Source organism: Triturus cristatus, chromosome 6 (genome assembly GCF_964204655.1).
Source record: "Triturus cristatus chromosome 6, aTriCri1.1, whole genome shotgun sequence".
NCBI lineage: Eukaryota > Metazoa > Chordata > Amphibia > Caudata > Salamandridae > Triturus > Triturus cristatus.
In genome coordinates, this window is record NC_140589.1 from 1,636,949,418 (window position 1) to 1,636,974,764 (window position 25,347).

The following is a 25,347-nucleotide window of genomic DNA, read 5'->3' on the forward strand; positions in this document are numbered from 1 at the left end:
CATTTGTAAAGAGACCATTTTCTTTTCTTTTGGTGCTGTCCATATTTCAGCATCTGAAGCACACTTTCGCATACAATGGGAACTACAGTTGACACATGTGAACGTTGCTTTGTAGCCGAGGGTTGGGTGAGCATGTGCTCTTAACACCTTTACGACTCACTATGAAATACTCCCACGGCATTCACCTTCAACTCCAGTGCTCTCAATGGTTCCCCTTCATCAACACCCACCCACAGCCTGAACTCACTTAGATGCGGCTATATGCGAGTCCAGTGTTGCATGAAAAAAAAACAAGAAACACAACATCTGGAAAAAGCAAACACTCTTATGGAATGTAAGATGAAAAAAACACCTGAAATGTACACAGGGACTGCATCACCCACGTGGATTACTTTAAGGGTTTTTACAGCCATTGTTGAGAAATCGATCCAAGTTTTTGCCTGTAAAGTTAATGACATGAATATAGGGTCCAGGCTAGATTCATTTCAGAGTCCCTTTTTAACTATTGCAGAGTCTGAGACTTGACAGGGCCCACCCCAATTAAAAACCCCAAAAGAGGAAGTACAACAATGGGGAAAAAGGAAAAAAAGGAGGAAAAAAGCAAGAAACCATGGTGAACATGACCAAGAGTGGAAGCAAAACATTTAGGTGTTTGTATGTATGGGGAATTTTATAGTGCAAATAACATGGATCCCTTGCTCACTTTGCCACTGGAATAAAGCTAGCCTGGCTGATAAGGGGTGTTACCCCGAAACCAGTCCCAGGATGCTTGTTTCCGGTCCAGGGAAAACCTGGCTTGGCAGTTCGGGCTGGACTGTTCCCATGAGGAACAGGATCAAGACTGATTTGCTTATGGCTGGGTCTGAACTGAGTTGGCGAAGTGAGCTAAAGAATGATGATGGCTTCAACCCAGATCTGTGACTGCGGGTGAGTGTCTTAAACGTTTCAGCACTCCGTCCCGTCCATCATCTCCTTGTGTTTGCTGTGCAGTTTTTTAATGCCATTTCGACTTGGCAAAATAAGCCTTTTGCCACACCTTAACCTTCCTTTTTAATGCTTAATAGAACTCATCCCTAAGGGAGGCCCTAAAGGCTCATAGGGCAGGGTGCATTGTTTTTAAAAAGTATATGTTTACTTAAGTTTTACATGCCCTGACAGTGAAAAACTCCCAAAGGTTTTTTTCACTGTGGCAAGGGGCTACCATATTAAATTTAATAAGTGCCAAATTCAGATTGGGGACAAATAGAGATATGATTTTTACACCCAGACATTTAGAAAGTTAGCATTTTGCTGTCCCACCCAATTGTACCTTGATCACATGACTGTGAATGGCTCTGCTGTTGGGGTTTGCGTGGTGCTTTCAGACAGTGAGACAAAGGGGGTTTAGGTTTGGACAGGATGGGCCATCCTGACGATGTCTGAGGAGCGACTGTACCCAGCCCCACGGCCTCACTTACACTTCAGAGGGCTTTCCCTACAGCACACACAAAGGAACCTGACACCAGGCCTGTCCTGCCTTTTGTTACCTCAGACAGTCTAGAACCTTGAACAGGGGAAGGGGAAGAACTTTCCAGAACCAGTTGTGTGGGTAGGGCAGGGAGTCCCCCTACACAAAGGCTGGCACCAGTTGTAAATATTGGACCTCCAGAGCCACTCATCAGAACACTCCTGGGTTTGTGGAAGATTCAGAAGAAGGACTGCCCTGCTGCTTGAAGAACTGCTTTGCCGTCTGAGAAGGACCTGCTCTTCACGTCGACAGCGACCATCCGCGACAACAGTCAGTGCGAGACCTTCACTTCGCACTACAGCAATGAACGCCCAGGATGACCGGATCTACTCAACAGTGATGAATGTCTGTGATGCTCGACCTTCTCTTTGTGCTGAAGCCTCCTTCTTGCAGCCTCCTCCAGCGCAAACGGAACTCTGACGCCGGACTTGAGAAGGTAACGTTTCAGCTGGACTAACCTGGTCCCGCTATCTGGCCTGCGCTCCTTAGTGGCTGGCCTGAACTTGTGACTATTTCCCAGTCTAGCTTGACTAGATGACCACAAGTGGCGCTTTGTGCTTTTAGATGATATTTTCGCTATAAACCTTGAGATTCAGTATCTCTGGCATGACTGGATTTTTGTCGTCTGGCATCATTTTATTTATCAAAATGTACTCTATTTTCTAAATTCGTTTGGGATTTTTCTCTTGTTGTGTTTTCACTTTATTACTGTTTGAGTGATGCATAAATACTTTATACATTGCCTCTAACTTAAGCCTGACTGCTTTTGTGCCGAGCTACCAGAGGGTTAAGCATGGGTTAATTTAGTGACTTTTGCGGTTCATGCTGACAAGGATTGTGGTCGTTACCTGAGTGAGGTTTCCCCCCCCCTCAACCAGTAACCCAATTTCTTAAACATGGCAACAAGCCTTCACCATCTATGAACCCACCATCTGGAACAACATCCCCGTATCCCCCAAGAGCACTCCAGCCCTCTTCCAGTTTAGGAAAGAGTTGAAGACTCCTCTTTGAAGAACACTACTTCAAGACGCACTAACAGTACACTTCTCCCAGAACCCAATTTCGTCCCCAGTCACTTGTTGACCGTATTGTTGCCTTTGACGATGAACAATGCACCGCTGCTTTTGTCTAGTTCTGTGCTGTACAGATACCACATACATAGATGAGGGTCACCAGGACAACGTCACAGACTTTTAGGGTGGGGAACAGAACCAGGCCCAGCGCCTCCTCTTCCTGCTGCTCTTTGCATTGGCAGTGGGGTCCTTGGCCTGTTGGGTTAGGACAGACAAGGAGGTTCAGGGATATCAGTGGTGATCTGAGATACAAAGTAAAATATATCCTCCTTGGGGATGACATTTATGTGGTAGACCCAGAATGGTCGCAGCTCACACTTTGAGATGTTCAGGGAATTGAAGAATTTTTTGTCTACAGGATAAACATGTTTAGGTGTAAATCTACTTGTCTCAAGGTGCACACCTGGGAGGGAGAGAAATTCAGACTACCCAGCGGACAGCACATCCGGACATATTTAAATATAGAGGGATAGATAAGACCTTAGATCACACATCACACATTGAAGGAAACCTGACCCCGGCACACTGTCATCTCAGGGATGACGTGAAACACTGGTGCACACTCCCTCTGTCAGTGATGGGCTGATCAGCCCTGTTTAAAATGATCTTGCTGCCACGCCTTCTAAATGTCACCCAACCACTCCATATTTTATTCCAAAGAATATCTTTAAAGGGCCGGAATGTTAGCTACACAAACGGCTTTGGGAACAGGAAAGGTGTGGCTGGCATGCCACATATTGCATTGTTAAGATTGTTGATGACCTTGTCATGTTGATAGTGCATAAAACAGAGTATATGGAAATAATCGTACCCCATGGCTTAGATACTAGTACTCGGCCTCAAGTCTGGTCATGATTTACAACTAAGTCGACCGGTTGGTAATGAAAACAACACTGGTAAATATTTCTTGAGAAACATAAAAACATGTGAAATGCCATTGTGAGTGGGATGTTAATAATGGGTGTAGTGCGACTTCAAGACTTTGAAAGATGTGATCTTACTGGAATATCCACCTTGAGATCAGAGGGTATAAAAGACTTCTCCCAGCATCAGGAAAGACCTACACATAACACATCACTATGAACATAATGCAGCGTTGGCATGCTTTGCACATTCAGGGGGAAAGATTGTCTCGACCTGCCAGATTCATAACCATTAGAAAATAGGGTTCTTTCAAATGAACGTTGAAATGGGTGATATCCTAGATTTATAAAACGCTTTGAAATAATGCTGCAGGAGGCCTGTATGGATTCCTAGAGGAAGGAGACTGGGAAGATCCATTGTGTTACACCAGAAAAGTGAATATCTCTGCAAATGTTAGATTGATACAATTTAAGATGCTGCATAGGGCCTGCTATAATAAGAATAGCTAAAGAAATTGTAATTGTCCTCAACTGAAGAGTGCAGTAAATCTAAAATCGATGAGGGAACCTTTCTCTACACCATCTAGGCCTGCACGTAAATACTTACATTTTCTGTGGAAGAGGCAGATGGGTTTTACAGTGTAATAAATACAGAATTTTCTGTTACAGCACATTTTGTCTTATAGGGTCACTGAAAGATTTAGACTTACCAAGGCGTACGTTAGACTTAGGGATGCTGGGTCTTGTTGTGGCCACAAGAGACCATTAGTGGCGTAACAAAAGGACCCCCAAACCCCACACTGTGGGAGGGGGGGTGAGCTCCAGGAGGCTCCCCCCCCCCACCCCCCCGGTACTGGCAGGGCCCTGGCCTGGGAGCTCCGAACTGGATCCGGAGCATCCGGGGCCCCCTGCATGTACCTTGCATGAGGGGGGGCTCAAGTTTCGTTATGCCACTGGAGACCATATTGGGAAATGGTGGCTTCAGTCACAACTTATTATGACAAGATGTCTGATAGGTATGGAATGCTGCATGGAGGTGGAGAGGGTGGAGTTTGAGGTAGAGGTGCCCCAGGAAATTCAAGACGATAGGGGAGCCATAGAGAGAGGAGTCTGGCTTAGAAGACGAACAAAGGAAAGATCCCATTAGGTAATTAATTTTCAAGGTAGAATACTGGGAAGGGTGTAAAAGCTGGACTTCATTGAACTAACATGTGCTGGTAAATTGGACAATGGATCACACACCATGGGGAGATGGCTGGGCCCTGACTCGGTTGCCTTAAACACTAACCTTGTTAATACTCTGTACTATTGCTACTTTCAGACGTGCCATTATTTTAGAAACTGAAAAATCAAGAATCAGGAGAAATTAGTTTAGTGCTTTAAGTATTACTGGAATTGTCAGGCCCACCAAGCATTATTTAGAATTTCCAAGGACATTGTTACACCCTCTGCTTTATAGTACTGGTCCACTACTCTGAAATGCCTTGCACCCAGGGGCCAGGGATCACTCCCGTCTCCAGTCTTTCATAAGAGACTTAAAGTCTACTAGGAAGTAGTTTCATTATATCTGAATAACACATTGACCGACAAGTAAATACTGTTTTTTGAATTGCTTAATACACGCCTCAGCAGCAGTGGTGCACTTATTGCTGTATCTAAGAAGGACATTGTGGAGGAACAAGTCAACCATTTTAAAAAATATTTTCTCCAAGAGTAGTACGAGGTAAACTGAATTTGTTAAGGGCTGTTTAACAATAGTACATTTCCTAGCTTCATGAGTGTTAGCCTTGGCATTTGTTTTAGTACAGCATATCTATACGTGTATTTAATGATTTTTATCAACAGCTCATGTACATGGAGATGAACAATGGCCTAACCATAAAAATAGAGAAATCCCATCAAACCTCTTAAATTGAATGAAGTTACTGTGTACTGTAATTTAGCATCACATCTTTAAGAGAAAGGCAAGAAAGGGTCTGAGAAAATTACCTTTTAAAAATTGCGAAGTGTTTTTATATCTGATTTGGTAGCTTTTTGGAATCCAGTACACAATTTTCCAAAAGTAGTCAGCAGAAGATTTAAGTCTCAGAGATTTACCACCTCTCAGACTCCAATGACTGTTGGCTCCTTTCACATGACTACTGTGACATCAGCTGCCTTGAAATCTACTAAATGAAGATCACAGTAATGTTTTGTAGGAGAAGGAACCTAAATTTACTTTGGGATAAAGGCTTAATATGCTTGAAATGGTAAATAAATACCCATACCAAGCATTACATTTTAATAACACATTTAATAGTGAGTTGTGTGTGAGATTGACAGCCACATAATGACAACCAACCGAGGGGTGCACTCAGAGTATGAAGATTACCTGACTGTACGGGAATTGTTTGTGAAATTAAAAGTGTGTGGCGCAAGATTTTACCTCCTTGTTGTATCTAGAGGCTCTGTAGACAGATGGCCAAGTCTTTTGCTACTATTTTCTGCACTGAGCTACGACTAGAGGAGACTTTTCTTAAAAACACTGTTTTTCAAACTGAGATTTGTTGAAGAGGTGCACATAAATTTCAGTTTTAGTCTTACCTCTATACTGACAGATACATCTTAATTTGGTTAATTGATCACCATAATATTTCATATACAAGCTGTTTTAGTATCCAAAATTGTATCTTGTGTTTGTTGTATTGATGAGCCATTTTATTGGTTAACTTGGTTCAGGATTCTTAAATCTGAGGAGTCCTTGTTTTTAATCTCAAACGTCTGCCATAACGTTTTAACTATTTTTTTGTTCCGAAGTATTTATTAGAATTGATGTTTGAAAAATCTTTTTTTTAACAAACTCCACTTGAAACTTAATTAGTTATTAGCTCTTCAAAAAGAATCAGTTTGCTTAAAAATAATTCAACCTCTGTCATAAAATGGCAAGTCAAAATATTGAATTGATTGAATGATATTTATAAAAACACTAAGTTGAAAGATTGCATTTTAAAACAGTTGTTCTAATACAATGTGTTTGAGTGATTAGTTAACAACGTGTATGCCTGTAGTAACTATTTCGCTGGGAATGCAAAATAGCTTTAATTTTAATCTGTAAACTAAAATGTCCTGTTTCACTTTATAAATAATACAAATAGTTGCATCTACTCAGCACAAAGGACAATACCTAGGAGCTTTACACATTGTATTACAGAAGTACGATTACGCACTGTACTTGGTGCTTAATTTATCAGTCCCAGAATGATGGAAGCCTGGTCCAGCCCACTGTGACAGTCTGGTGACACAGACAGCTTAGCATATGGTACAGTAACCCACTGAGCTGTTTTACTGCACCCTTTGGATTTCCAGTTGCTTAGCGCTAGTGTGTCATATAATATACAACTGTAGAAATGCCTGTGTTATAGGAAACACGTGTGTACGTCAAAGCTGAGGGTAGAGGACAGTCATTTCTTTAACTCATGCAACCAGTGAGGAGAATAAAAAAATACCTTTGTTGCAGATTGAACTACCGGCTTAACCCCACGCTCATTCTCTGGTCTTTGAAAACAGTAAGGGTTGTGTCCTTGCTTTCTGCCTTCTTGTGGAAGTTGGGTAACAGACACCTTCCACGGCCTGGAAAAATCAGGCTGGCCAAAACCTTTTCTGGGTAATATGTGGCCCATCGACAGACTGGGCACTCATTTTCGTGCAATAGGCTCTTGATGGAAATAAAGACATACATTTGTTTTAACCACGTGACGCGTCTCTGTATGGCACCCTCCTGACTCCGTTGATGATTCTTTTCCTTTCTACTTTAAAGAAATCTATCCCTGGTGACGGAATGGAGGAAGGCGGTGGCTGATCTCATTTTAATGTCCTACAGACTCTCCGCAGTAGTGTCTCCTGTTGTTCACAGCTCCTCGCCAGAAGGTCTTATCCCAATGGACACCGATGCAGGTAAATCTAATGTGCATCTTTTCATTATCCAGACAGCAAAATGTTTATTTTCTGTATGTGTAATTAGAATGGATACACAGGGACAACAGAGTTTCAGTATGACTTCATTTTCACAACTATCATTCCAAATTTTGTCTCAAAACTTTGTTATGCTACTCGTGAACCTTGCAGACCACATTCTGACTGCTATATGTTTTCACTGAGGCTTGAAACTTGATTCACCCAATTACACTCTGTACTATCCCAAAAGCAACAGTTACGGTGGTAATTGTTCCTTATAGGATATTCATGTAAATGTTTCAACAAGCCATCAGAACAAAGAAATATGGCAAACTACAGATGTTAGCTTACCTGTAAGTTGCTGCTGCATTGATTTATCCCTGAAAGAATATTTTCCTGTAGTGAGAATTTTTTTTGTAAAAAAAGACCACGTAGTCATTAGTTGTAGGGTTGGTCTTGATTGTAATAGTATGAGGGTAATAAGTGGAGTTAATAGTGTAAGATAGCTTTAGGGGGGCTATTTGAGGTAGGGGTGATGCTTTGACAGTATACTAAAATGCCATAATCAAGGCTAGACCAAAGTGCATTCAGGACTCTCCTGAGTGTTGGACGTGCACTTTTGAGTCGCATTGATGCCAAGCCATGAACGTTTCTTGGGCATGGATGGCCGCTGTGATCCAAGCGTGCTGGACTAGGGCAGTGGAGGAGAACTTGGAAATAGGATGGTGAAAATCAAAGCTTGACATACATGTGCCTTTCAAAAGATCAAAGGAGATGTAGCCAAGATGTGGAGTCAGCCAATTTTGAATTTGCTTTAAAAAGTAAGGGGGTAGATAGTCAAAGATTTTTTGGGAGGCTGGGACTGAAGCGGGAAAACACTGAGTAAGTGGTTGTATTAATTGAACACAGTTAATTGCAGTAGTGTGTTTCAGTCCAATTCGAAGTTGCCAAAGGCCATAATGGGCTCAAAGGTAGTGCTGTTTGAGTAATGGAGATGTGGCCCTCGAAGAAGCTTTCGGGCCAGGAGGATAGTGTAAGACTACAATGTGCTGCTGTAAAGGAATGTTGTTAGTGATTTGAGGGTGGTTTTGCCATATGAGGTCAAAATGAGGCCATGAACGAGACAGATTTATTTAAGAGGATCATGCCTTTGTGGGAGGTTCTAGGCACATGGTAGAGTGTCAGTATGTAGTCAGCAGGTATTGGTTGTCCTTTTAACCAGTCCATGTTCCAGAAAATGCAATAAAGTGATGGAAAAAAGGTAGTGTCAAAGTAATCACTTATATTTAAGGTTTCGCTGAGTGAGTAGCGAAATTTCCTCTTCTGCTGTGACCTGACGTTGATGGATGAGACTGTTCTTGAAAGTTTTTTATCATCTTGTAGATGTTGAGGTGTCGGGGTGTGTTTAGGTTGTTGGTGTCCTTGCTAAGGTGCGTGTGTTGAATGATAAAGAGAAGCATGTACAGGTTAATGTGTATTTGGGAGTGCTTTCAGGTGAGGCGAAAGAAAAAACAAAAACAGCAAGGAGTGACATGCAAACAAGGAAGAGCACAGCAGGGACGGCAGATGCGTGGTGTCTGGGGGTAGGAGTATATCACATGTCCTAATGGGATCACCGGTTGTGTCTGGTTATTGAGAGTGTGCATTGCAGAGTTTATGGCTGGTGGACTAATACAAGTTTTAATGACGTTTCCTAAGAAGGGCAGTTTTCTGGCTGGTCAGAGTTTTGTCTTCTCCCAAGTGTTTTGTTTTTTGAGCATTCTGTGATTTGTTCCAGTTCTGAATCATCAGGGGAAGAGTCTCATTCTAGTGAATCACTTATGATTAATGACCAAGGGGCTGAACAGAGTGCCCCTTGTTTCAGGAGATTTGCTGGATTTGCAATGTCTTCATTAGAGGCTGGCTGGAGATTCAAAATATGGACACACGTCTAGGAGCATCTCCTATGAATGCACCCCATCATTAGTATGAGTAAATGTGCCCTGTATGTTTACATCCTGGAGTGGAGGTTTGCTACATGGTTCAGAAAAGGATTCTTGAGCGTTGAGGCATGGCAGTAAATCTGTTATTTTTAGTAAGAGGCATTTGTTTTTATGTTCAGTGGTTTTAGTTCTTAGATCTAGCCATTTTCCATTTAAGTGGGCCTGACTTCTCCATAGAGTCTTTTGTTTTTGTTATTGAACAAGTTTGTCAGTCAGTTCATCACGGAGTGACTTGCTTGGGGGTTCACACGCAACCTTTTCAAGTGCTGAGTAAGGATCTTGATGTGCTTATAGCTGGTGAAGTCTTGGAAGGGATTGTAAAACGGTGAAGGTGTTTGCTTTCTGTGCATCTATATCCAATGTAAAAAGAGGAGAGATGGAGATGGTGTCTTTCACATTAAGCATTATATTATAATATTAACTCTGTTGTTGGTGGTAGAGTTGTCAACTGAAGTAGGCCAAAAGGTAGGTAGACAACTTTTACTGCTGCAATCGATTTTCAAGCTGTGTTGATCAACTTGTCAATAAATGAAGTGAAGGGAAATTTACTGAGATTTGATGAGTACAAGTAAAAAAGAAAGAGTTGTCTTTGCCTGTACATTTCATTTGTGATTTGTCTCCTCCTTTCTGTGCCGCTGCAAAACAAAAGATACAAGTGTGGTGTACTAGATTATAGAATAAGTGTGACGAGTTCGGAATAAATCATGATTCTTCTTGCTCCGAAAATTTTGGGAGGTAGACCTTGTTATAGTAAGCAAGCATTTTTGTGAGGGTGGAGGTTTTTCGGATGAGGTATAAGGCAACTGGTTTTAAGGACTGTTGATCAGATATAACATTGCCCTGGCATGGTTTATGAGTTATGGAGTGTCATTGTCCTAAGTAGTGTATTGATCATAGAGATGGAGGAGGGGATAAACTGTAGAGAGGCAAAATTCTGCTTTAGATGCAGAAGAAGAAGGCGAGTAAGGTTTTTATTAACTAAAAGAGGAAGAGGATCTAAGAGAAGGAAAGGTGAAACCCTAGAAGGTAGGCAGCGGCCTAGAGAGTGGGTATACGTTTATGCGCAGAAGGCCGAAGTTTGCATTTCCTTTGCCACATTGAGGTGACTCAGTGACGTAACGAAACTTGAGCAGGCCCTTTGCAAGTTCCTTGGAGGGGTCCCCTCCGGACTCAAACAGGAGCTCTCTAGCCAGGGCACTGTGCTGAGGGGGCCCCCTTGAGCATGGGGTGGGGGCCCACACCGCGGGGACTGTGGTGGCCCATGTTACGCCACTGAGGTGACTTGTTGAGTATTTGGAGATAGTGAGGCTCACTAGGACAAGAGGAATGTCCTGAAGTGTAGTACTGTGGAGTGCCCAGTTCTTGGGTGCATTAACACACAGTAGTGATAGAACAACTTAACCCCTCGGTCCAGACTGATACATGTGTAGGTACAAATGTCCCAAAGGTTGCCAGAATATAGCATCTCATGAAGGCTTGAAAGAAGATATTTATTTTCAATTAAAGTAGTCCTCACATGATGGTGATATCTCTTACAGATCTGAAGTTAAAGGCTTTTAGCAATCCCCAATCTCCAGTGAGCAGGATGGGATATTGGGGTTCAGACTTAGGCACATCCGCCTTCGCTGTAGGCTTCAGCTAAACAAGTTTCCTCTCACCAAGAACAGAATTGTAGTTGGGAAGGATAGGAGTATCGATTATAGTTTGATTTCCTTGAATTATTCTCCAGCTATTCTGGACAAGGCAGCAACAGTTTTATATTAATATAACATAACAACTTTCCTAATGTAAAATGATTGATGGGTTGACTTAGCAAGTAATGTCTGCTTAAGATACATGCCGATGGTATATTGTTTTTGAACTGTAAAGGTTTAGTCTACTAATTTAAAATGCTACTGGAGGAATCCATAGAGCAAGGAGTTTCCTAGACAAGCACCCATCAATCAGATGGCTTAGAGAAAGAATGAGCAGGGAAAGGAGGACTTAACAACAAGAATGCAGCATTAAATCATAACATTGGTAAGAAGCTGACTGCTGATAGCTCTAGTTAGACATCTCCACAGGTCTAAATCTTTTGGTTGGTCTCCGGGCTTTCTTCAGATTGTAACACACACGGCAGACACCTTCCTGACAAGTCCAGCATAAGAACTGGCAACCCATAGACCACGTTGTTCCTGCCTACTTGCAACTGATTGTGACAAGGTATCTGATTTGCAACATCTTTGACTGTGATTTAGAAACTACCTTGTTCAGAAGCGCACCACAATGGCACAGGAATGCTGGTGCCCGGGCACCAGGCCTCCGTGATAGTCCCCCATAAGACTTGCGCCACAACAGGTACCTTACCTTGGGGTCTGCTCTTGAGTCTGTTTAGGCCCTCCCTCAGGAGGCTTTGTAAGCTCGAGATATGCTTAGTGTCTCAAGAGCAGGAGTATTGGGGCAGCTCAGGTGCAGTTTCATTGTAGCCTCGCTTGTCCTTCCACTTTCATTTTGGGCCACAACCAAACTCACCAGTGCAGTCTGTTCGTTAGAAAGCAGAGCAGGCCAATTAACAGCGAGTATGCTAAGCGAGGTGCTGGAAAAAAACATGGACTAGTGACATCAAATCTGTACTAATGCCAAGAGACTGGGCATAACCTGAGCCTAGAATGGCACTGGACCATCCTAAGATTCTAGGTGGGCTGTCAGAGTCAGGGGAATGGGGACCCAACCACTCAATGTGGTAGCCTCACTGAATGAGTAACTAGTGTTGAACTACATATCTCAGAATGCACTGGGTCATCTCATGATCGAGTGAGAAGGAACTATAGGAGTGGGACAGAGGCACTGGGAATTTGCATCCCGTTGAGAGTAAACCACTATTGTCAATCACAGAGTTTAACACCCCTGAATCAAATTGTAGATACCTCAAATCCGTTATGTTATGTGTAGCATTTCACTGTGAATAGAATAAAGTATGTGTCTGTTGCTAAGATTAAGCACTGTTTGGGCACTGATTTATCTAACTCCACTCCCCGAGGTAGCCATGGAATGCTTTGCTTCACTAACTTCAGATTTAAGCTCTAAAAGGACCTACATGGTGATCAGTTCTAAGTCCTATAGTAGGACTGCCTCAGGAGAACAGAGGCAAGCAAATCCAGGGGCAGACGACTGCAGATGACACAGTAGGGCAGGATCTTAAATAACAATCCCATCTGGGTGACCAATAAAGAGACAAGAGGCTCAGTTGATTAATTAGTAGAACAAATCCTTGAACGAGGCCGCGTTACCTGCAATGCTTGCTGGAGGTTCCTGGAAGCTGTATGGGAAAGTCAATACAGCAGTAATTGTTAGGACACCTCCAGTTGTTTTGCTTTTTATGTGCTTAGGAATTGATGCAATTTTTCCTATTATTACTTCATATTAGATAGATCGAAGTTATCCACCTTATGACCACCATTAACTCCTTGCACGCCACCCAGTTCAAGAGGCTGCCAAGTGAATGCACTTATTTTTAATAAAACTTGGACAAAGTTACAGCAGCTTAGAACAGTGATTGTAGTGGGAATTGGCGTTGGAAAGTAATCGCGAAGGGAGACCATATAGGGTGATCAGGACCATGGCTGCGATCCCGTCAGCTGCTGACACATGAGCCTAATGTGGAGTGTGGCCTGTTGTGGAACAGTGCTGCAGGATTGAAGCTGATGAGCAGGATGTAAAGTGTGCTAAAATCTGGGAAGTGCAATGGTGCTGGTGGTGGTTCTTAAAAGCAAAGTTCTTCTCTGGTCACTTGCCCTCAAGCATGTAATGATGAGAATACTTTGATAGAAGAACCAAGAGGTGAATTTGTATTTAATTTTCTCCCCAATCTCCTCAATATTTTTCAATGAGAGTTCATGCTTTGTGCCTTTATGTAACAAGAAGACGTGTTAGAGGTCTCAATTATCAATTAAGTTGATAATTTTGCGACAGAGGCTTCGCTACAATACATTGATTCTTTCTTTATCAGAAAATTATTCTCCTGTGCCTTATATCCATAAGAAAAGAACCAGAAATGTGTCTGATAGACCCATACTTTGTTTGTAGGAGTGAATTGGCTGTTTTCAAATCTCAGCTAAAAGTCTATAAAAGTCCATTAGTTATGAATATGTTGCAATACCCAGGCACATGTAAACAGAAGGTCAGAAAAGCACTAAAGACATTGTAAGAATGTAGAGACTTTAAAAAATAAATTGAGGTTATTTACATAGGCATATCATCTGCTCTGAAGATATGTCTCCCCAATTGAAGATTTGGCCTTGCTGGTCTCTCTTCTTTGTAGCCACCATGCACAAAGTGGAGTCCCATAAAAAGAGCATTGCTTTGAAAAGAAGAATAACATGAGACAGTCCTTGTCTAGCCTTGGTTTGTAAGTTCCGTTCCCTGGCAGTTACAAACAGGGTTACAATGTCATTCCACACCTCGGTGGGAAAATGCCCTGCTGATGTTAACAGAGCTTCTGAGGGCCATTGTGCATGATGCTGACATGGCGGGATTGATCCTTTTGGACCCCTCAGTCCCCTTTCAGACTGTATGCCTCTCTGTCTTAATCCAGGAAATGAAAGAAGTAAATATGACTGACTGACTGACTGAAATATTTGTAGAGCGCACGAATGCCGCGGCGTCTTGGCGCTGAAGATATAGCTGGGGGTCACGTATCAAGGGTACTGGTCTGCAATCGTCTCTGTCCTCCTTTGAGAGCTGTACACAATCTTACAACTATTTCATCTTAAATCAAGAAGCATCTTGGTTTCTCTTCAGGTTACATGGAGGTCATCTCTGTCACCAATGCATTGATTTATATATGTATCTACTTTTCAGTATCCTCAAATCTTTGAATATTACTCCTGTGCTCATTCATTTGGATAATCATTCTGCAGGCTTCCTTAACAATCTGAACAACTGCCCGAAGGGTGTGCATGGCACCCAACGATCTAAACCTAAACTCCAGCAAGTCTCGGGTACTGCTCAATGGAAACTTTGTTTTTATAAGCATATCAACGAATACAGTCGACAGTATATAACTGCAAGAGCATGCATTTTCATACAGATCTGTTAATGATGAATACAAGTAGAAGAGCAGCAAGCATGTCCATTGCGTAAATAAGACCACACTAATGTTGCAAACAAAGTGTACATTTGTGCATGAAACAAGTATTGTCAAGGCAGTATAACTTGGGTTTGGTTCACAAACAGAAATAGAAGGGAACATAAAGAGCGAGATGGGGTGGGTATGGTGGGGTATTTCTGTCAAAATCAAGACGCATGGGCATTGGTCATGTGGACATAGTCTAATGGTAAAGGAGGAACAGTGAAATACGCTAGGGGCAGGTGAAGATGGAAGAACATTGGTAAGTAAACAGCAAATAGAGGAGTAGGTGCCAATCTACTATGGGGGGAGATCATCATTCCCAGTGTGTTGTAAAAACTACCAGAGGAGGGTAACCCATTGAGGGGATGGTCTGCTCGCTGAGGTTTTGCACCTCTTCTTAGCAACGGATGTCTTCATCCGCCGTCCCCCACTTAAGGACTGCCTCATACCAGGCAGCCAGTGGTGGAGGTGAGGGGAGCGCCAGTTCAGATTGAGCGTGCATTTGGCAAGGAGTAGTGCCAGTGAGGTTAAGTGAGCATGCACCTTGTGTTGTTTGCGGCGCATGAAAATGCCAAGTGAGCATGCTCCCCAGGTATGGATGTCTGTGAGCTCTGTAACCTGGTGCAGTACGGCATATGCACTCTTTCCCAGAAATGGTGGCGGGCAGGACCAAAACATATGTGTCATGTCTGCAGTGTGAGTTGCGGGACACCTGTTGAGGAAACTCCAAGACTATCCTCCTCTCTTTATTGTGCAGAGAGCGCTCATACTCATCCTCCCATTTATGCCGTAGTGTGTCCAAGGGAAGCATTGTTAAGTTACAAATGGCTTTGTATAGCCAGGTGATGAGGTGACGACTGGGGCCCATTGTAAGTAGAGTTTGTAGTACAGGGTGAGTCACGGGCTCAGTCTCAAAAGTGCTCCATATGATACGGCATGTATTCATGAGTTATTGGTGTAGGAGGAATTGTCCTGGGGTAGATCGCAATCTGTCACTAGCCAGTTAAATGGGAGGAGCTGGTCATTCAGAAAGTGATCCCCGGCCATGTGGATTGAGTGTTATGCCCAAGGGGCTAGATCGCGGCGTGTAATTTAGGGAGGCCGACCAGGGGCAGTGTTGGAGCATAGACCGGCGATCCCGGTGACATGCGATGTGTTCCGGCCATACACACCCGAGCTACCACCACCTGAAAAGGCAGCAAACAAGGGGGTGAAGTTTTTGGGAGTTAAAGGCATTAGATCGCTGGGGAGGAAAGAATCCCATCTGCATTGCTGGTCTCCCATGTCCAGCATGAAAGCCATTGTAACTGCACCACCAGTAAATATGCCTCGAAAGACTGGGCACCTAGCCCACCTTGGTCTATTAGAAGCTGCAATTTCCGAAGGGCTACGGGGCGCTGCCCATTGCCCCAAATGAAATTGCCCAGTAGGGAGTCGAGCTCCTTAAAGAAGGAGCATGGGATTATGGAGAGATTTCTGAAATAGTAGAGTAGGCAGGTTAGAATAATAATTTTTGCTAGTGCAACTTTGTCAATCAGGGCAAGAGGTAATGACCACCAAAATTGCATTTGGGATTTTATGCCCATCAGGTCCACCCGAAGGCTCCCATCAAATGTATCCGAAGGGGTTTGGTAGAGACAAATCCCTAAGTAGCTAGTAGCTGCTCCCAGCCAGCGGAGGGTTTTTTATTCGCCTAGGTGTGCGGATCGCGGTGATTGGGCAGGATGCAGTGGGTGTATTTTCCATTTACCCAAGTTTACTCTGAGTCCTGCAGCCTGTGCTAACTCCTCTAGTGTGCTCTGAATTGCGGAAAGGTTAGATATGATGTCTTTTAAATAGATAAGGTCATCGATGTACAGGGACACTGCATGTATCCTGTCCTCAGGTGTATTCCCCACTCGTGGCCCTCGCCCCATAAGTGTATGGCAAGAGGTTCCATCGTGAGGGCGAAAAGTAATGGCAAGAGGGGGCACCGATGTCAGTTTCCCCTGTTCACTGAAATCTGAGTGGAGATGAGATGTTCCAGGTAGGCCTGGTATGTTGGGTTGGCGTAGAGAGGTTAAGTGTATGCCAGAGGTCGTTGTCTGACCCCCATTCGAATCAAGACCTAACAAAGGTAATGCCATGTCAGCGTGTCAAACGCCTTCTCCGGGTCTAAAATCAAACAGGCCGCTTGTGGGTACCGTCCCTTAACAGGGTCTTGTATGTGAAATAACCAGCAAATATTTTGAGAGGTGCTGCACCCAGGGACAAACCCATTCTGATCTATGTGGATAAGTTCAAGGAGAATCCGAGTGTAACAGTTTGCCAATATTTCACCAAATATTTCATAGTCCTTTCCTACTATGGCAATGGGCCGATCTAATAATAGCTGTGTCGAATTTCTACCCGGTTTTGAGATCGACTCTAGAAGTGATTCATGGAGCGATTGGGTGCTGCCTCATACATATCAGCTAGTCTGGGCTCAGAAGAGCAGAAAAGGTGCTGTAATAATTAGGGGCCAAGTCCCTGATCGCCTGCACGATGTCCTGTGTGGTTATTTTAATATTGAGGGCAAGTCTAGTTAGGGTTGGGAAAGCGGGTAAAGTGATGCCCGTGAGGATTGCACAAAAGTGCTCCTTGGAAGATTCAGACGGGGCGTGGTACAGTGTGGAGTAATAAGTATGAAATAGTTGCAGTATTTCTTCTTGAGCATAAATGGGGTTACCACTGGGTGTAATCCGTCCCGCAGTGTGTGCTATCGCAGTTTCCTGCTGCGTAAGCCAGGCTAGAAGTTGGCTGGACTTGTCTCCTTCCCTGTGTACTTTCAATGCGTGGCCTGTGAAATTAAAGCAGCGGAGGCATTTCTGCTGCCATAAGTTATGGGGTCCTGACCTGCCTCCGCTATTTCATTGTCTAAAGTTTTGCGAATGCCCACCAGTTGTTGTATACAAGACCTCACATCACCACGTTAAAAGCATCCCATTCCACCTTTCTTGTGGAGGCAGTGCCATGGTTCTCTGTAAAGTAGTGCCAGATGTGGGGGCCCTGTTCTTCGCGGAAGACCAGGTCCTCTAGGCAGTCGCATTGGATTTGCCAAGTGGGAATCAGCAGTCTAGGGGGTGCCCACTGAAGGTCCACGAAATGGCGTCATGATCAGAGACCACACAGCCCAAGTTATCTTAGTGAATTACGAGAGGAGGCAAGGGGACCGAACAGAGGAAGGCTGTTGAAGCACACTTGGAGTTCTACTTAGTACCTCACAAACTCCATGCAAGACTGCCAAGCGTCAATCAAGGACCATTGTTGTATCCAGTTATGCAGGTGTGCTGTTTGTGTGTAAGGTGGGGAGCGTGAGAGAGGAGGATGGGGCCTGTCAAGGTGGACATGTAAAGCACAATTGTACTCCCCGCCAAGAAACCAGGGGAGTGCAGTTTTGTGGGCTAGTACAGTAGAGAAGGTATCCCTAATTTCTCCCTGTCCAGAGTTGGGCGCATAAATGCTTCTGAGGAGCAGGGGTCCACCATTTAGGCACCCCTCCAGATTACCTAGATGCCTTCTGTGTCTATGGTGGTGTCTAGTACTTGATAGGGGATGCAAGGTCTGATCTAGATCAAAGCACCACAGGCATATGCAGCGTAGTTAGTTGCGTAGAAGAGGTCTCTTCAGCGTTTGCACACGTGTTCTATCGCTTCTTTTGTTGTGTAGGTCTCTTGTAGAAAGATTATATGCGCATACTGCCATTTTATGGAAGAATATACGGCGTACCGCTAGCGCGCGGTGTGTATGCCATGCACAGAAGTGTAAGAAAGTGAATCGTGTCACGTGGAGGCGCATAATAAGTAGGGAGTATGAGGTGAGCAGGGGAAGGGGGGTCTCCACCTTGTTCATTAGTATAACGACCCTGCTGTCTCAGAGTGTAGAGGGTATGTATCGGAGGCTAGCCGTGCCATGAGTGGGAGGTGAGAACTGGCTAAGTAGAACAAGGAGGGCCTACTGTAACGACAGTATGCAAGTTTGATGGTAAAAACGTTAAAGTAGCGTGGGGATGACCATGGCCTGGAGTGTGATGCCAAGTTTTGTATCCCCTAGTGGAGAAAGTGTAGGGGGCCAATGAGGACCTCAGAGACTCTCGGAGGAAGAAATCAGTAAAAATGAGTTAGGTCCGAAGGCGGTGTGATCAGAGGCCCACGTGCACCCAAGGGGCTGCGCTACACCGCTGAGGTCCTGTATTGTTGGCCCTCCCAGAACCAAGCCTCCTTTGGGTCAGTGAAGAAAAGCATAGTGTCATTAGCGATGACCTTCAGGTGAGCCAGGAAAAGGGGTGAGTAATGGACTCTCTGTAGGCACAGGTGGAATTTGACCTCTAGGGCGGAAGTCTGTTGCTGCTGGACCGCTCTGGTGTAGTCAGGAAAGAGCAAGATGACTTTATCCTCCCTGCGGAGTGGGCTGGCCTGCGAGCTGCTCTGAGAAGGCCATCCCGGTCTTTAAAATAGAGGAGTTGGGGGCGTGGCCAAGATGGCGGCGAGGTGAGACGCATCTCTCTGTCTCTCCCTCGAGCGCCCGAGAATAGCGCCGGTGCGGGACCGATTTCCATTCCCGTTTCCGGCACACAGCACCGCCGGCGGAGCCCGAGAGCGGGGCGCACCTGTGGGGGCCCAGCCGGTGTCCCTGGGAGCGGTGGGGCTCGCTCGCCAGCAGAGGACGTCGAGGCCGCGTGCGGCCTAGCTGCGAGTGGCACGGCCCCGGCCTCAGGTACGGAGGGCCCAGTGTGGGGGACGGCGACCAAGGCAGTGCGGTGGCGGCCCGGGGCTACAATCCAGCGGACGCGGCACTGCGCCGGTTGTTGTGGCAGCGCGGACCCGAAGGTCGAGGAGGTGACTGGCGCCCAGGAGGGTCCGCGGCCTAGCGAGACACGGCGCGGCCCGACGCGGAGCCTTTGGAGGCCTACAAGGGGCTTGACGGACTGGGGATCTCCGCCCGAACTGGACAGCGCGGTAAGATCTGGATCCGGCGCTGCAGAGTGCATAGAGGACGGCGGTGCCGCCAGGGGGCCCCCGGACTCCCAGAGAAGGGACGACCCACGACCCCGGGAGTGCGGAACGCGGCGCGGAGCCCAGCGGGCGGGGATCGGTGTGGACCGGCCCTTCTGAAGCGGTGGCGAGAGTGGAGGAGGTGAGGGCTGCGGACAATCGACCCACGATCGGTGGGAGAGAGCCCTGAGACGCGAAGAGCGGTCACGGACGCTGCCCACCCCCCGTCGGCAGCGGCGTAGGGACGAAGCGAGGTCACCCGCGGAGGAGCGGGGGGCGAGCCTCGGAGTCCTGCCCGGCCCACGAAGGGCGAGATTCCTGCGGCCCCCTCCGGAGGGCCTTGGCTGAGGCGGGCCTACCAGCAAGATGGCGACACAGAGGGGTAAGGGCAAGGATAAGGCCCAGGGCAAGTCGCTGCAAGAGCTGTTTTCCAAGCCCCAGGGGGGGGCGCTGACGGTGGCCCCGGACACACGGTCGTCCACGGCTGGGGCGACGCCGCCGAAGGGCTCCGGAGATGCCGGATCGGAACCGATCACCAAGGCCCTTCTGCTGTCGCTATTCGCGGAACAAAAGGAGGAACTTAAAAGCATGCGGCAGGAACTGGCGGCGGAGCTACGGGAGGTCCGTAGGGACCTGGATGGCCTGGGGGAGAGGGTGCAGGCGGTGGAGGATAGGGCGGACGCACAGGACACGGAACTCTCCCTAGTCCATCAGGACCTTCTCCGGCTACACGACCAGCAAGTGGACATTCAAACCCACCTGGAGGACCTGGAGAATCGGTCAAGGAGGCATAACATCCGCATCCGGGGGGTGAAACGGGACGCGGAGGCGGGAGACATCTTCGCATTCGCCCGCGAGCTCTTCAATCAGATCCTGGGTAAGCCGGCGGACACGGCGCTCACTCTGGACAGGGCCCATCGGGTGGGTCCTCCACGTCCGGACAATGCCCTTCCTGCTGACATCCTGGTTTGTGTCCAGGACTACACCACTAAGGAGGAGATCCTCCGTGCGGCTCGCACACTGCATCCCATCGCCTTTCGGGGTCAGCACCCGGTGCTATATCAGGACCTGTCCGCCCTGACACTGCAGAAGCGCAGAACCTTCCGCCCTGTCACGGAGGCCCTCCGCCAACGGGACGTTAAATACTCTTGGGGCCATCCATTTCGTCTTATTTTCCGTCATGAGGATCGGCTGTACCAGCTTCGATCTCTGGCGGAGGCGTGCCAGCTGCTGGACATTGATTGCCCGAAGGAGGAGGGGGACGGCCAGGCATCGAGCTCTCAGAGAACCAGCGGCCCCGGCGTGGGCTGGAGCGTCTTGAAGCAGCGACGCAGGGGCTCTCGACGACGGAGGCCGCCCCCCGAGGAGATCGCCCAAGGCCGTCAGGATGCCATATCCTCAGTGGCTGAAACGCTGGCACCGAAGGGCGAGGTCCCCTGAGGGTAACTAATAGGGGTCTGCTGCGAGGTTGGGTCCCTTTCCTCTGATGGCATGTGCCTTCGCTCTTGCTGGGACTTGGGCTGGCGGACACGAGGGCGGCCGGGCGGGGGGGGGGGGGACACTTTGGTACGCCACGTTCCCCTTTGACTTTGGACTTCCTGATCTTCCTTGGAAGATGGACTTTTGGTACGCTTCGGGGTTTTGGGGTTGGGGAGGGGTCGGTATGGGGTTAGTTGGGGTTCTTTGCTTCTTTATTTCCTTTCCTTCCTTTTCTTCTCTTTCCTGTGTCGGGTCGGGGGGGCGGTGGGGGGCTGCCAGGGACGCCTTTGGGAGGGTACGGGGATGTGCATAGCAAGTGGGGGCTCGTTGATTGTTAGGAATGCCTCCAGTGTCACTTAAGGTCCTTACGCTCAATGTCCGGGGCCTGAATAACCCAATTAAGCGCCGCTCCATCATTTCCCTTCTCACACAGTCCGGGGCGGAGATATGCCTCCTCCAGGAAACACATTTGCTCATGCGAGACACACACAGGATGCAATCCAGGTCTTTCCCGGTGCAGTTTTTCTCCTGTGACTCCTCGAAGCGGGCGGGGGTGGCGATCCTCCTCGCACCAAGATTTAGGGGGCTCCCAGTGTGTAAGGTGGCGGAGATTAAGGGCAGGCTGCTGGTCTACCAATTCCACATGGGTGACTACACATTCACGGCGGGTACGATTTATGCGTCCAACGATGGCCCGGAGCGGTTCCTCCAGACAGCACTGACGCACCTGTCGGCCTCCTCGGACCGGAGGTTGTTGCTTGGAGGCGACCTCAACCTGGTCTTCGACAATATGATGGACCGGTCGGCACACCGCACGGGGCAGGTGGGGGCTTTGTCCCAGGCAGGGCACTCAGCGCTGCAGGACCTAGACATGGTGGACCTCTGGCGGCTACACAACCCCACAGCCCGGGAATACACACACACACGTCGGGTGCGCACGGTACGTATGCACGCCTAGATTACTTTTTGGCCACCCGGGCGCTCGACCGGGAGGCCTCAGAGGTGGAGATATTGGCGGCGTCCCTCTCCGACCATGCGGCGGTGGTCATGACGTTGACGCTCCCGCCCATGGGCAGGAGGGTGCGCCAGTGGCGGTTGCGAGATTCGCTCCTGCTTCGCCCCGCGGTGGTCACACAGCTACAGGGGGTCATGGAGGATTACCTTCGGCTCAACGACAACGGGGCCACAACCCTTGCCACGTGCTGGCTGGTCCTGAAGGCGGTGGTCCGGGGTGCAATTATTGCCCTCTCTGCGGCGGAAAACAAAGAACGTCAGGAGAAGCGTGCGGAGCTTTCGCAGAAAGTCAGGGAACTGGAACGGATGCACAGCCGGACGGGTGCCCCGAGAGTCTGGCGGTTGTTAAAAGCGCAGAGAGCGCAGCTGGAAGCGCTAGATCGCGATAAGGCGGAATATGCAGCACTGCGCCTCCGGCACAGCTACTACGTGGGAGGGGATAAATGTGGTGGCCTTCTGGCCCGCTGCCTGCGGGAGCGTCGACAGCGAGACGGCGTCCGGGAAATAGAGGACTCCCATGGGGCCCTGCATACGGACGACGGGGAGATTGCCGCGACGTTTCGGGATTTTTACGCCCGGCTCTATGACGCGCAGCCCCTCGGCGGTGGCGGGATAGACGCGTATCTGGACCAGGCGCGAGTTGAAGGCCTGCCCTCACTCCAGGCCGAGCTGTTGGAATCGCCGATCCGGCCGGAGGAGGTGATTTCAGCCATCGCGAGGCTCAAGGTGGGCAAGTCCCCAGGCCCGGATGGCTTCTCTGCCATGTTTTATAAACAATTCTGCTCACTGGTCACTCCACTCCTCACGCGCCTTTTCAACTCGTTTGACGCGCTCGGGGAGTTGCCCCCATCCCTACTGGATGCGGCGATCGTGGTGATCCCCAAGCCCGGGAAGGACAGCAAGCAATGCAGCTCCTACCGGCCTATCTCCCTCCTTAACGTGGATCTCAAGCTGTACACGGGGATCTTGGCGGCTCGTATTGCGCCCCACCTGCCGAACCTCATAGACCCGGATCAGGCGGGCTTTATCCCAGGCCGCCAAACGAGTGACCACACGAAACGGGTCCTGCATCTTATAGAGAAGGCCTCCCGCTTCTCGGCCGACTACGCCCTGCTAGCGGTAGATTCGACCGGGTGCACTGGCCTTATCTCGAGGCGGTCTTGTGCCGGTTCGGCTTCCGGGACAAAATGCGGGCGCGGATACTCAACTGCTATCGCGACCCCCACGCATCGGTCCGGGTTAACGGCCATACGTCGTCGCCCTTTCGGATTTCCCGTGGCACGAGGCAGGGCTGTCCCCTTTCTCCGTTGCTCTTCGCCATGTACATGGAGCCCCTGGCGCAGCACATACGCCTAAACGGCCAAATTGCGGGGGTCCGGTTCGGAGGGGACACCCATAAGATCTGCCTCTATGCAGACGATGTCTTACTGACCTTCAGGGAGCCCTTGACGTCTCTGGGAGCGATCCTGCAGGAGCTGTCGGTGTTCGGGGATGTATCAGGCTTTAAAGTTAACATCACTAAATCAGTGGCGCTCTCACTCTCTCTCGCGCCGGGCACGGTGGCGGAGCTCCGCACGAAATATCCGGTCCCCTGGGCGTCGGGCCCTGTCCCCTACCTCGGGGTGCTGCTAACACCCACGATCCCGGGCATTAGGACCGCGAACTACGACCGTCTTTCCTCCGCCGTTAAAGCCGATCTCCATCGCTGGCGCCGCCTGCCGATCTCGTGGCTAGGGCGGATCGCGGCCATTAAGATGACGATACTGCCTAAAATCCTGTACTTGTTCCACACGCTCCCCATATATCCACCGAAAGGGTGGATCAAGCGGGTCCAATCGGATCTGGCGCACTTCATCTGGCAGGGCAGGAAGCCGCGACTCAAACGCCAGATTAGCGCGCTCCCGCCGGAGTACGGGGGCGTTGGCGTCCCGGATCTTCTGCTCTACTTCCAGGCCACTCAGCTACGGTACCTGGCGGAATGGATGAAGCCCATGTCCGAGAAGCATTGGCTGTTCCAGGACCGGGCGGTGGCTGGGAGGGCCCTGGCCGTGGTTCCGTTTCTTCGGCGGGACCAACGGCCGCCCAATCTGTATGCCTCGTGGGTAACCCAGGCAACGGTGCGGATTTGGGATCAGACGGGCGAGAGTCAGGACCTGACATCCTTCCCCTCACCTCTCACCCCCTTGTTCGGAAATTCCGACTTCCCGCCGGGGCTTCCGGAATCTACCTTCCCGGGTTGGCGCTACTCCGGCTGCAGAGCGCTGGGGGTCCTTTACGACGCCCGGGGGTTTATCCCCCTAGCACAGTTGGCAGCCGAATATGGCATTCCGGCCACGGACCAGATCGGGTACCTGCAGGTTAAACACTGGGCCACTCGGCCGAGGGAGAAACTTGCGGCGCAGCGTCACCCCATTCGAGCGCTGGCTGATCACGCGCCAGACTGACAAGAAACTGACATCGGATCTCTACAAAATGCTCCTGTCGACACACCACCATTCATACCATGCGGGGAGGGCGCGCTGGGAGAGGGACTTGGGAAGGGACCTGCTGGCAAAAGAGTGGGAGGGCTGTTGCTACAGGGCTCGCCACACAGCCACGCACGCAGGGCTCACCGAGACATTCACTAAACTGGTGACATACTGGTACTACACACCGGAGCGTCTACACCGCATGGATAACTCACATAGCGGGGTTTGCTGGAGAGGGTGCGGTCAGCAGGGCACTCTCGCACACATCCTTTGGGACTGCCCCTTGCTAGCGCCCTACTGGCGTCAAATTCTAGATGAGGTGGACAAATACTTTGACACGGAACTGCCCAGATTCCCTGCATACATCATCCTGGGGGTCCCCAACGCCCTTACTTACCCTCTCAAATCCCGCCGGGGGAAGCAGATAGCCTTGGCGCTGGGGGCGGCCACGCAGTGCCTCCTGGCTTGTTGGAGGACGTCCCGCGTACCCACGCATCTAGAATGGCTGCATCGCCTCTGGCACATCTTGGGGATGGAACGCATCTCTTTGACACTGGCGGGGAAAGGCGACGCTTTCGCAGAACTGTGGCAGCCGTTCCGGTCCTTGCTAGCGCAGGACTTCAGGGAGCTGACGTGCCCCCGATACCTGCGCCTCCTGCGGCTTAGCGACGACCTGGAGGAGGGGGAGGCCACATAGCCGCCCTGCTTGATCATTGGGCTCGGGGCAGAGCGGTGCATACGCCTTCTTGGCCCCTTCGTTCCCGGGGCAGGGTCTCTTTCATTTCTTCCTCTTTCTTTTCTTTCTTTGTCTTTCTTGATGGTGGGTTTGGGGGGGACTGGCGGTGCCGTGGGGGGGGGGTCCCGGGGGGGGGGGGCGTAACGGAAAGCGATTGTAAGGGCCTGAAA

At 48.7% G+C, this 25,347-nt stretch overlaps 1 protein-coding gene across 6 annotated transcripts in view; it reads left to right on the forward strand.

The window, feature by feature from the left end:
• THADA (THADA armadillo repeat containing) overlaps positions 1 to 25,347 on the forward strand; it is a 1,526,823-nt gene that overhangs the window by 261,283 nt on the left and 1,240,193 nt on the right. For all 6 annotated transcript variants that reach the window (XM_085612787.1, XM_085612792.1, XM_085612789.1 and 3 more), the window contains one exon: positions 7,240 to 7,376. In XM_085612787.1, the coding sequence (XP_085468913.1) occupies positions 7,240 to 7,376 (137 nt within the window). The remainder of the gene's footprint in view (positions 1 to 7,239; positions 7,377 to 25,347) is intronic.